Source organism: Megascapheus bottae, chromosome 24 (assembly GCF_031878675.1).
Source record: "Megascapheus bottae isolate mThoBot1 chromosome 24, mThoBot2.hap1, whole genome shotgun sequence".
Lineage (NCBI taxonomy): Eukaryota > Metazoa > Chordata > Mammalia > Rodentia > Geomyidae > Megascapheus > Megascapheus bottae.
This window is the reverse complement of record NC_143532.1, coordinates 20,064,770-20,077,728: the sequence shown is the minus strand read 5'-3', so window position 1 is coordinate 20,077,728 and position 12,959 is coordinate 20,064,770. Positions and strand designations below refer to the sequence as shown.

Sequence of the window (12,959 nt, the reverse complement as noted above, 5' to 3'; positions counted from 1 at the left end):
TATTTTGAAAGGAAATCTTATATCACTACTGTTGGGGAGATACTGAATCATTTGCTATAAGCAAGGATTAATCATGGAGATAAATATAGAGAACTAAAACAAAGCACAAAATTTCCAGCAAGGCAGTGGGGCCTTCTGAGGCTCCCCTCCCAGTCCTTTTCCAGACTCCTCATCCTTTTTCTGTTCTACAGGGGTGTTGGGTTAGGAGAACAGCATGGAAACTGGGTCTCCTTGAAATAACCAAGAAGATTGATAGCATATAGCCTCCTTACTGTGTGAGTTGAGGTTAATTTGTAAAAATCATCTCATTTTGGATACATGGACCAGTGAAATCCAATATTGGGCCAAGAGACATGGTTGAAATTTTAGCTTCATTTCAGCTTTGCTATGTTATTTTGATCAAGATCCATGATGTCTCTGGTTTCCAAATTAAGATGGCACCCATACAAACAATTTTCAGGAGTCTGAGGATTACTTCTTGAGGGGACAAGGAGAGGAGACCAACTACTTAGCCAACTCAGGGATAAGACCACAAGTACATCAATAATCTAATGACAATTTGGAAGTCAATATCACAAAACTGAAGAATTTAGGCACCCAGGAGCTAGCTGCTACAACTCACAATGACAGCCTCACTCAGAGACTCTGTCCTTTGCAGATAAAAGTTGGGCCTTCTGATATATGAGGAAGAAACCTTGGTCAGCTGGGAGTGGAGAATCCTCATAGCCTCTCAGGGAGGTGTGAGGGACAGGTTTTGACACATATGGGAACCACACTCAATGACATAGGTCTTCTATGGGGTATCTCAGGGCTGTTGCAGATACTGGGGGCTCTGAATGGAGGCATTTCCAGATCTGCCTTGTGAGTAGAGGAGACCAGATGATTTCCTTCATTGCAAATTGGAAGACTATGTAGTTCTATGATGATGTTTACATGGACTATTAAAACACCAATAGCTGGGTGCTGGTGGTTCATGCCTGTAATCTTAGCTACTCAAGAACCTAAGATTTGAGGATACAGGTTCAAAGGTAGCCTGAGCAGGGAAAGTCTCTCAGACTCTTATCTCCATTTAATCATCAGAAAACTGGAAGTGGAGCTGTAGTTCAAAGTGGTAGAGCACTAGCCTTGAGCAAAATAGCTCAGGGGGAATGCCCAGGCCCTGAGTACAAGGTATATAACTGACAAAAAATTTTAAAAAATCATTAATGTAGCAGGAGCCTGGTATCTAGATATCAGGGAGTCTGAAGAACACTGTCTTTTGATTCTAGTCCCACCTCTAGAGCAGGTCAATTGACCTCTCTGAGCCTCAGTTTCTGCACCTACAAAGTATGGCATAACAATGCCTACTGTAAAGTAATTGGAAACAGTCAGTGAGATAACATGTAAGATGTAGGGTTCCATATGATGGTGGGGCCATACACGTTGGCCACACTTGGTACCCTCTGTATGGAAAAACTCCCTAAAGCAAACAGTATATGTAGAAAACACTACCAGTCATCTGGTCTACCCATGGGACTACTTGTTCTAAACTAGGGAGATGCTTTCCTTCAGTTCAAACTACTCACTAAGCAAACTAGAGCTAGAAACCATGGACTTATTAACCAGTGGTCCCTCTCTGGCTTTAGCTGCTTCATTCAATATCACTCAATTAGTAAGCCCAGATCAATCCGATTAAAGGCTTTATTTGCTGGGTGTCAGTGGCTCATACCTTTTATCCAAGCTACTCAGGAGGCTGAGATCCAAGAATCACAGTTCAAAAGCCAGCCTGGGCAGGAAAGTTAGTGAGACTGTTATCCCTAATAAACTACCAAAAAGCTGAAGCTTAAAGTGGTAAATGTCTAATCTTGAACCAAAGCAGTTCAGGTACTGCACACAAGCCCTGAGTTCAAGCCCCAGGACTACACACACACACACACACACACACACACACACACACACACACACACACACACACTTTTATTTTCAGATAGATATATTTGCAGTCTTTTCATATACCACTTTTAACCAATGGTCCTGGCCAACGGTCCCAGAATAGTAAATTGAGAAACTGAAAACAAAACAATAGCCATAATCCTGCTGGATCAGTTTCAGCCAGGGTATGGGACTTGCTGGGCTCTTGGCTTTATTTTGTGAGATCATTTGGGGATTTTCCCTCTCTTAGCTGATGTGAACCTGAATGATCTCCTCCCCTCATCCAACCTGATCCTGCCTGTTGGCTCCAGTGTGACCGAGAAGGTAAGTTCTCATGAACACTCTTCTATTGGGAACACCTAGACGGGGTGCTGGGCCTAGAGGAGTGATGGATGTGCCTGAGTCACAGCTGACCCCAACAACAGTCCTGTATCAAGTGGAGGCCATGACATTTGGGGAGGCAAGGCTGGGTGTCATATAAGAGCTCTGGTTCCCTACGGAGTCCTCACCTAATCTCACTTATGAATGATGAAAGTCAGCATGACTAGGACCTTAGGACCCTACCCTACCCCACCTTGAGTGCTTTTCAAATGCCATGCCATTGAAACCTCTGACAAATGGATGAAACAAACTAACACTACTCCCGCTTTCCTCCTGAGAAAAGCAAGGTACATTGATGTTAACTTACTAGAACTTGCTACTTTCCTAGTAAATGGCAAGGTCTCCGTGTGAACCCAGCCAACAGGACTTCATTCATTCACAAAATACCTAAGCGAATCAGCTTAAGTTGGGGGCCAGGAGTGTGGCCTAGTGGTAGAGTGCTCACCTAGTATGCACAAAACCCTGGGTTCCATTCCCTGGAACCACATACACAGAAAAAATCCAGAAGTGGCGCTGTGGCTCAAGTGACAGAGCACTAGCCTTGAGCAAAAAGTGTCCAAGGACAGTGCCCAGGCCCTGAGTTCAAGCCCCAGGACTAGAAAAAAAAAAAAGGATGGTGGGTGCTGGTGGCTCTTCTTGTAATCTTAGCTTCTCAGGAAGCTGAGATCTGTGGGCCACGGTTAGAAGCTAGCCCAAGCAGAAAAGTCTGTGAGACTCCCATCTCCAGTTAACCAGCAAAAAAGCAAAAAGTATGGATATGATTCAAGTCATAGAACAGCCGCCTCGTAAAGAAAAAAAAATCCAAGTAAGAGCATGAGGCCCTAAGTTAAAGTCCCAGTACCAAAAAAAAAAAAAAAAAAAAAAAAAGAGGATGGTAGGATGGTGATTCAAAGCCAGCCCAAGTGGGCTGGACTAGAAACTTTATATCCAAAATAAACAGCAAAAGGTCGACCAAACAAGCCACCTAAACAAGATGCTCTAAATTCAAACCCCAGTACTGGTTCAAAACCAAAATCAAGAACAGTCAGGTACTGATGGCTCACCACTGTAATCCTAGCTATTCATTGTTTAAAGCCTGCCTGGGCAGGAAAGTCCCCATGAAACTTTTATCATCAATTAATCACAGAAAAAGCTGGAAGTGGTGCTGTGGTTCAAGTGGTGAGGCACACTAGCATTCAGCAAAAGACGGGACATTGCCCTTTCAAGCCCCAAGACCAAACAACAACAAAAAAGTCTGGAGTCCCACCTCACTGAAGAATCAGCTCCAAAGAAGGAGAGATGGGGTTCCCAAGTGCTGTCTCTTGAAAGAAAGTGGAAGTTAAGGTATGCAGGGTGTTCAGAGCCCTTGGGGAAGGACTTGGTAGAGAAGCTGCCACCAACCAAGAGCCAGATGCTGACCCCCTCCCACGCCCAGCTTTTATACTCCACGCCTCTGGCCTTGGTAAATAAAATAGTGAAAGGGTTTCTTTTTGCTCCCAGCTCAGCATCCCATTGGGACTAAACTGGCACAAAGAATGTTTAAGATAAGGGATGGTGACTGGCAGGAAAGGCAAAGCGTCTTTCTCCTTAACCGGAGGTGCTGTGTGCGCTCCCAGCCCGGGACGCATCTCCATGGTAACCTGGGCGGGGCGCTCGGGAGAAGCCGTGCGCGGTGCTTGGCGGGAGTATCCGCGGTGCGCACGGCAGGGACGGGGACCAGGAGGGGGACGGGGGAGGGTGGAACACGGTTGCCGCAGTGCACCCGGACCATTGCGCACGGCAAAGCGAGCGAGCGCCGTGCGCGGGGGCGACGCCCAGAGGGCTTTGCACGCGCGCCCCCGCTTGGGGCTATAAAAACCTGGCCACCTGCTGCCACCAGCCGAGCTGTGCGTCGTCGGATCGCCCGGAGAAGCCAGTTCACCATCTCCAGCGGCTGCTTGCCTCGTCATGGACCCTGAGACCTGCCCCTGTGCTACTGGTGAGCCCCCTACCCTCTTCTGCTACATAGCATACCTCTATGTTAGCAAAGAATCCCACGACCTTTGCCCAAGGACACTTGGAGGGAAGGGCTCCCATTTCCTTTCTCTAACTTGGAAAAGGATGAGAACTTCCAGGCCAGAGCACAATTGTGGCAGCCCATCTCCCACTTTTAGGTAAGGAGTGGAGGAGGGATCGGAGTTTTATCACATTAACCCTTCCCGTGGCCTCTTCCTTTCTAGGAGGTCCCTGCACCTGCACGGGCTCCTCCTGCAAGTGTGGTGGATGCGATTGCGCCAAATGCAAGAAGAGTGAGTGCACTCCCTTCTCCCGCCCACGCCATCACTCTTCCCCTTCTCTTCCCCCTGCAGTATGGGATACAAAGTGACCTTAAAGTACAGAGGCTTGGCCCACCGGCAGAGGTTGATACAGAAGGGATGGGGGGTTATAAATTCTCCGAAAATTGCAGTGAGAAGCTGGGGACTGAAAACTGCTCCCTGGTCCATTCTTTTCCCATGATTTAAAACTTCCACTAACGGGAGGTCCCAAGTGAGGCTGGGGGGTCCGAGAGGGGTGGTCAGCTCTGCAGTTCCAGCCCTTGGTGCCTCTCAGGACCCCTCAGTGTGAACTCCCCAAACCTCCCAGCTCACAACAGCGTATCTGGCCTTCAGTAAAAGACTAGGTCTAGGCTCCCTATGGGGTTCTTATACCCTCTACATCAGCCTAGTCTCTGCTCCTCCAAGGCCATTTAGCTTCGTGTGTTTTCTCCCTAAGGCCTAGCATTCCCTAGTCTGGGCCTTCGCCCACCATCCCCAGGGCTCCCTGGCTGTGGGCTGGTTGCCAGGTAAGCCTGTCTGATGCTGAGTCAGGCCAGGCATAAGAGGAAGAAGGCACAATCAACCCTGGTTGAAGTGGAGCCCAGCGCGCCCCTCCCCAGCTCCTCCCCTGCACTTCCCTCCCCTTTAACAGAGACAGAGGGAGGCATCAGATTGGACACCCCCATTTTTTCTGCAGGCTGCTGCACCTGCTGCCCTGAGGAATGTAAGAAGTGCAGCAATGATTGTGTATGCAAAGGAACAGAGGCGAGCAAGGAGGAGGCGGAGAAGTGCAGCTGCTGCCAGTGAGGTGCCTCCCTTCCTCCTTTCCACCGTTTGCAGTGTGTAAATAGTGCTGAGTGGCTCGATGCCACCTCTGCCCATGGTGGCTATGCCTGTCCCCTTCCCCCGCTGCCCACTGGCCTGTGACAATAAATCCCATGAACAGCATGAACCAAGGACTGGTCTTTTCTTAAGGGGCAGTGTGTGTGTGTGTGTGTGTGTGTGTGTGTGTGTGTGTGTGTGTGTGTGTGTGTGTGTGTGTATGAAAGATGGAACTCACCCCAGGGAACCAGCCAGGTCAAATGGAATCCTGGAGCAAGCACATCTCTGGAGCAAGAGCGACAATGGCCCCCTGAGGTTTGTTTCTCCTGCCTCTCAACCTCACTGAATACTTGGGCTTGGGGAATTTGCCAAAGGCTTATCTCTGCTTTCTGGCACTTTCTAGTCAGTCCTGCAAAGCTCAGAGCTATTGGAGGAGAGTCCAGGAGGTAGGAGGGGATACATCTTGGCACACAGCTGCCCTGTTTCCTAGCCACCTCCCTAAATAGCCTGTCTCCTCCACAAAGTGGTTGCCCAGCTTCTTTTCACATCTTCTCATTTGGTGATTGTCTCCTGCCCCTTCTTAAGGGAAAGTAGGGTAACAAGGACTTTTCTCCACAGTGATTGTGGTCTAGTCCTTGATGAATGAGGACTCTCACCCTACCTAAGCTGGATGAGAAGGAAGTGATAGAATGCTGAGACAGAAGTTTCTGAGTAAAAGAATACAGGATAGATATAAACACATTTCCCTCCAAGTTAGCTTTTTGGGATATTCCATGCAAAAGCTTACCCCACATATTGTTTGTTGTTTGGTTTTTTGTTTCTTATCCAACAGGCTGAGTTCAGAACAGGAAAGTACCGTGGGAGCCAGACCAGTTTTGAGAAGGAGCAACCAAAGGGACTTGCTCTAACTGGCGAGCATGACTTTTTCCAAAGCTCTGGAAAGTGGTGTTGGCTCAGGAATAGATCAAGGGACAGAGAAAAATGTCAGAAAGTAGACCTTCCTGCAGCCAGAAATATGGGATGTTCAAATCAATGGGGAAGGGTACTAGAACAACATACCCTTACATATCACATAAAAAAATAACTTTTTGAAGCCGGTCGCAGTGGCTCATGCCTGTAATCCTAGCTACTCAGGAGGCTGAGATCTGAGGATCACAGTTCAAAGCCAGCCCAGGCACTAAAGTCCATGAAACTCTTATCTCCAATTAACCACCAGAAAAGCAGAAGTGGCAATGTGGCTCAAGGGACAGGGCGGTAACCTTGAGCTGAAGAGTTCAGGGACCGCACCTAGGCCCAGAATTCAAGTCCCATGACCAAATAAATAAATAAGTAAATAACTTTTAGGCTGGGAATGTAGCTTAGTGATCAAGTGCTTGCCTAGCATGCATCAAGCCCTGGGCTTAATTCCCCAGTATCACATAAACAGAAAAAGCCAGAAGTGGCACTGTGGTTCAAGTGGTAGAGTGCTAGTCTTGAGCAAAAAGAAGCTCAGGAACAGTGCTAAGGCCCTCAGTTCAAGGCCCAGGACTGGCAAAAAAAAAAAAAAAAAAAGACAAAAATGGGGTAGCTGCTATGGGAAACAGACCAGTAGTTTCTCAAATTTTAAAAATAGAATTACCATATGATGCAGCATTTCTATTTCTGGAAATACTCAAGTAAACGAACAGTCATTTTGGGGATATTCAAATAAAACAAGGGTGCAGATACATGTAATGTACGTTGTACAAGTTTACCTCCCTGTTATATTCCTTTAACCCACTTCTTCCTTTTCCAAACACTGTTTACTGGGTCTCACTGGCTTTCTTCATACATACTTGTACAGTCTATCCTCCTTACTGCCTCCCCCATCACAGGAACCCCCCTGCACTGTCCCCCTCTACATTCATGCATCATCATCATCATCATCATCATCATCATCATCATCATCATCATCATTTTAGATCTAGATTCTCCATAGGAGTGAAAATATGAGATATTTGGCTTTTTGGTTTTTTTGTCTGTCATGGGGCTTGAACTCTGGGCCTGGATTCTGTCCCTGAGCTCTTCAGCTCGAGGCTTGTGTTCTACCACTTGAGTCACAGCACCACTTCCAGTTTTCTGGTGGTTAATTGGAGATAAGAGTCTCAGAGACTTTCCTTTCATGCCTGGGCTGGTTTTGAACTGTGATCCTAGGATCTTAGCCTCTTGAGTAGCTACAATTACAGGTGTGGGCCACCTGCCTGGCTAATATTTGACTTTTTGAGCTTGGTTTATCTGAACATGATCATTTCAGTTTCCACCCATTTTCCTAAAAATGATATAATATTCTAAGTATATATGCCACATATTCTTTATCCATTCATCTGTTGGTGGACACCTAGGTTGAGCCACAACTTGCTGCAATAAATGTAAGTATGCAAGAACATGATTATGCAAATCTCTCTCTCTCTGTCTCTCTGTCTCTCTCTGTCTCTCTCTCTCTGTCTCTCTCTGTCTCTCTCTGTCTCTCTGTCTCTCTCTCTCTCTCTCTCTCTCTCTCTCTCTCTCTCTCTCTCTCTCTCTCTCTCTCTCTCTCTTTGCATCAAACATGCTGGGAGGGTGCATTTGCTAGAGACAGAGGGACTCAGGCAGTGTTAGGGTTCAAGAAAGCCTTCTGGGAAAAATGGCCTTTAAACAGACCTGGCAGATTCATGTTCAGTGAGAAAAAAAGTTTTAGACAACAGTCATGGCCTTTGAGCATGATAGCCAGACTTTGAATGATCCCAGCAATCCCTCCAGGCCAGCTTCTGCTGAGTGACGTCAGTCAGTGTGCCATGGAACAAGACAGTCGCCCCACTCATCCACTGACCCATAAAAACCAGGAGAGAGAAGATAAATTGGATGTTGTTTGAAACTGCTAAATTGTGAGCACTCTGTTGCATAGTTACAGATAACCAGAGCAACCACTGTCAACATTTTGATGAAAACTGTTCTGTTCTGAACTGAGCCTGCCTCCCACTCTCTTCCCTCTGCTGCTGTTCCCATGAATCTTAGGACATTGTAACCTTTGTGTATCTTAAATCTCTACAATGAACCTAACCCATAGGGTATTCTTCCTTGACTGATAGGATGCTATCCAGAATGATTGAAGCAAAAAAGATTATTGCCTTACAGTGACTTCAGGAGTGGCTGGATCCAGGTGTTTAAATGATGCGGTCAGCCTCATTTTCTTAGCTAGAACTTTATCTTCAGATTCTTCTCTATATGAAAAACTCAGCTTCATATCTTCTTTTTTTTTTTTGCCAGTCCTAGGGCTTGAACTCAGGGCCTGGGCATTGCCCTTGGATACTTTGCTCAGGGCTAGCACTCTGCCACTTGAGCCACAGCACCACTTCTGGCTTTTTCTATGTATCTGGGTTCTGGGGAATCAAACCCAGGGCTTTGTGCATGCTAGGAGAGCCCACTACCACTGGGCCATGCTCCCAGCACTCAGCTTCATATCTTCTAAGGTTCAAGTCCAGAAGGAAAGACAATCAGTCTTTCTGCATTCCTAGCCAACTTTCACTGATTTTCATTTTCCTCTCTCCCTGAGAAGCCCAAGTGCTAGGATTATAGGTTTGTGGCATGATTCGTGGCTTCACTGGTTCTCTCTTCCATGCATGGCTATGTGGCCCAATCTAAGCCACTCACCATAGCCAAGGGAGTTCACAGAGGGAGCCTGTTCCATTGAAGCCATTAAGAATGGGGAGGATGACCCTCTAAAGGTAAATTGAGGATACCATCTGAGGGGAAGAATGAACAGATGTGTGAGTGAAAGAGCAATATATATCCTCCTCAGCACCTAAAAGTATCATCTCCTTCATTCTAGATGATATACTTCTATTAATACAGGCCAGGGTCTTATCATCACCTCTCATTGATGGCTCATACCAGATATTTAAGGAAATGTAGTTCAGAATCACCTCCCTCATCCACTACTGTCAGAGATGCAAACATTTGCAAGTCCTCCCTTTCCACCTCTGTCTTAAGCACAGAGAGGCTTTGAAATGAACAAAACTAAGCCTAGGCCCCTCAACCCTCACTGACTCAGCAGCTCTCTCTCCCTTCCCACCATTGAAATGTTCAAGGGAGTGAGCTTCCATCACCAGAAAACATTACTGCTAAATGGCACAAGCCCAGGGCTAGACCTAACACCTTTCAGGCAAGGTATGTCCTGTTACCTCTCCATCAAGTTGGATTCTTTCTAGACTGACAACGGTCTGATTTATTAAAGACTGTGGATTTGGGGTATAGCATAGGATTTTTAAACTATAAAAACAACAAAACCTGGCCAGTACCCACATATGGCTGCCAAACAGAAGAATTTCTGCACACAGATTTGATGGTACATTCCTATAATGCCAGCAAGCTAAAGCAGGCGGATTGAGTTTGAGGCCTGCTGGGCTGTATATGGAGAACCTGCCGTGAAAATAAATATGGGCCAGATGCCAACGGCTCCTGCCTGTAATCCTAGCAACTGAGGAGGCTGAAATCTGAAGATAACAGTTCAAAACCAACCTGGACAGAAAAGTGGAGCTGTGTCTCAAAGTGGTTAGAGCACTAGCCTTGAGCAAAAGAGCTCAGGGACAGCATCCAGAGTCTGAATTCAAGCCTAACAACTGGAGGGACAAAAAGGAAGTTGAATACTATGAAAATAGACTATTTGCAACTATGAAAACAAAACAAGCAAACCTGAAAAAAAGAAAAACAATAATTAAAAAGGGAAAAGAAAACCTGAAGTTAAGATCCTTAAATTCTAGTGCACTCAAATCTGAGGCTCAGGAGTGGTCTGGGACGCACACAAGCTCTATCCTTGAGAGTGTAGTCCTGACAGTTCATCACCGCTGCTCTGCTTGGTATTTTCACTTACAAGTTAGGTTTCAGCATAGTAAAAAATTTCCTTTCATTTTGTAATCAGAGTGTTAAGAGGAACCGGAAGCTGGGAAGGAAAACTCAAAACAGAAGATTCCCTGCATTACATAACCGCAGTTTTTATTTCCTTTTATACTGGTAGGACTGACCCCATGATCCTGCACATACTAGACAAATTCTCTACATCACCAATCCTTTTTGTTCTTCACCCTCACTCCTCCCTCCAAACACACCATCTCATTATGGAGCCCTGGTTAGCCTTAAACTCAAGATCCGCCTGTCTCTATCACTCTCCATTCCAGTGATATGGAATTTGGAAATGTTCTCTTGACGGTGGCTCAAGGTAGCCAGAACCCATTCACATTTCTGGCTCTACAACTAGAGTTGCAGTCCTATAATAAGCAAAGCCTTCTTAGTGTTGCAGCTCAGCAGCAAACAATGAATGGCTGCCAGTGTTACAGGTCTACTGCCAGCACCACCGGCCTTCTCAGGTTCTTGTCTCAGGGGTTGACTAATGCAGTCCAGAACAATGGAGGACAGGAGTGAGGAACTCTGAGAGAGGTGTTTCAGTCCAGGCTGCCGCTGCTCTGGATGCTTTCTATCCTGATCCATTGTGCCATCTCAGTCCTTTTCTGGTGTAAAGGAGTTTTTACATCTTGGGTTGCATTGTTTGGTTGCAAACTAGGTGTAAAACAACTGACCAGGGGCTGGGAGTTTGGCCTAGTGGTAGAGTGCTTGCCTAGCATGCACAAAGACCCGGGTTCAATTCCTCGGCACCACATACATAGAAAAAAGCCAGAAGTGGTGCTGAGGTCAAGTGGTAGAACTCTAGCCTTGAGAAAGCCCGAAGACAGACCTCAGTCCCTGCGCTCAAGCCCATAACTGGCAAAAAACAAACAAACAAACAACTGACCAATCAGAGAAGACCTGCTGAGTCTGGTGGGTTTGCAGATCTGAAACTGTGGTTGTTGATTAGGTTTGTATCCTGACACATACCCCTCTTCTCTCCCTCTCTCACCCTCTCTCTCACCCTCTCTCTCACCCTCTCTCTCTCCCCTCTCTCTCAATAACTGGGAAGGGCAGAGGCAAGACATTCTATTTTCTAGAGTTGGATTTTAAATAATAATTTAAAAATAATAATTGCATTATTATAATTAAGATGTTGTACACAGAGGCTACTATTTCATAAGTCAGATGATGTGTAGTTTTCTCTTTTTTTGCCAGTCTTGGGACTTGAACTCAGGGCCTGAGCACTGTCCTTGGGCTTTCTTCAAGGCTAGAGCCCTACCACTTGAGCCACAGTACCACTTCCAGCTTTTTATATGTATGTGGTACTGAGGAATCGAACCCAGGTCTTCATGCATGCTAGGCAAGCACTCTACCACTAGGCCAAACTCCTGGCCCCTCTCTTTTTGGACAATGTCACCCCTGGTTTCTCCCTCCTGTCCCTGTCCACAAGTTACATAGGTAATTTCTCACATAGTGTGTATTGTAATCTCATGCTTGCATTTGTTCACCTTTCCCTCCTCTGCTTCTGCACTCCCCTCCAGAAGAAAAAAAAAAAAAAAGCAAAAGCAAACACCAAAAAGTTGGAACTTTTTTCTTTTAACAATCTAGTATTTTCCAGTCCTGTCTCAGCTGTCCAAGCCAGCAGTGTCTTCCATTGCAAGGAACCTGGACTACTCTAATCTACTTAACCGCTTAGCTTTTTTTTTTTGTCAGTCTTGAACTCAGGATCTGGGCACTGCACCTGAGCTTCTTTTTGCTCAAAGCTAGTACTCTACCACTTGAGCCACAGCACCACTTCCATCTTCTTCTGTTTATATAGTACTGAGGAATCAAACCCAGGGCTTCATGCATATGAGGCAAGCACTCCACCACTAACCTTCATTCCCAACCTTTAGCTTTTTAGCTAAATGAACCTTTTCAAGAGTGCTGGGAAGTCAGGCACATTAGGTTCATGCCTATAATCCTAGCTACTCAAGAAGGTGAAATTTGAGGATTTTCCTAGACAGGAAAGTCCAGAAAGTCCATGAGACTTGTATCGCTAATTTGCTTCAACCAAAATAATAATAATAATAATAATAATAATAATAATAATAATAATAATAGAGCCAGAAGTGTAGCTGTGATTCAAGTGGTAGCCTTGGACAAAAAACTTAGGGACAGCATCCAGAGCCTTAGTTCAAGACCTCAGAATCATACCAAAAAAAAAAAAGTGTTGGGAATCCAGGAATGTGCCATTACACCTGACTGCTAAGGATTGATTAAATGCCTACTGCAAAGTTGGCCCTGTACTGGGAGAGATGGCAACAATGGCTCTGTTTTCTGCTTTGGGCAGAGGTGGGGAGGGAGACAAACCAATCAAGACTACTGGGGGCTTGGCAAGTGGTGAAATGCTTGCCTAATATGTGTGAGTAACTAAATTCGATCCTGCCAGAATAAAAAGAAGAAATCAGTCAAGGATTATACAAGTGCAAACACATTACAGCCAATGAAAGTTCCAGGAAGGAAAAGGGCAGGCTGTTGACCAGCAAAATTCCACCAGCCTCCACAGGCCCTGGGGTCAGGAGGGATCCTGGAAGAGTCTGATCTGAGCTAGGAAGACATTTCCACAGGCACTTACGGTAAGGGCAGCTAGAACAGGCTGTCCTGTCACATCTACCACCTCACTGGTTCCTGCCTCCCCTAAGCCTGCCAAGA

The 12,959-nt window shown here is 45.9% G+C and overlaps 1 protein-coding gene across 1 annotated transcript; it reads left to right on the top strand.

The window, feature by feature from the left end:
* The first annotated feature begins 3,994 nt into the window (after nucleotides 1-3,994).
* On the top strand, nucleotides 3,995-5,513 carry LOC150047097 (metallothionein-3-like). Its single transcript, XM_090357035.1, has 3 exons — nucleotides 3,995-4,249; nucleotides 4,491-4,559; nucleotides 5,263-5,513. The coding sequence occupies exons 1-3, from the start codon at nucleotides 4,219-4,221 to the stop codon at nucleotides 5,370-5,372; spliced, it is 210 nt and encodes a 69-aa protein (XP_090213161.1). The 5' UTR covers nucleotides 3,995-4,218; the 3' UTR covers nucleotides 5,373-5,513.
* Nucleotides 5,514-12,959: the final 7,446 nt, after the last annotated feature.

What these genes read in the sequence shown, in the direction of transcription:
- LOC150047097 (XM_090357035.1), top strand. Translation starts at nt 4,219, where the DNA reads ATGGACCCTGAGACCTGCCCCTGTGCTACTG. An exon ending in GACCTGCCCCTGTGCTACTG is followed by an intron (nt 4,250 to 4,490) that starts GTGAGCCCCCTA and finishes CTTCCTTTCTAG; the next exon opens with GAGGTCCCTGCACCTGCACG. An exon ending in TTGCGCCAAATGCAAGAAGA is followed by an intron (nt 4,560 to 5,262) that starts GTGAGTGCACTC and finishes TTTTTTCTGCAG; the next exon opens with GCTGCTGCACCTGCTGCCCT.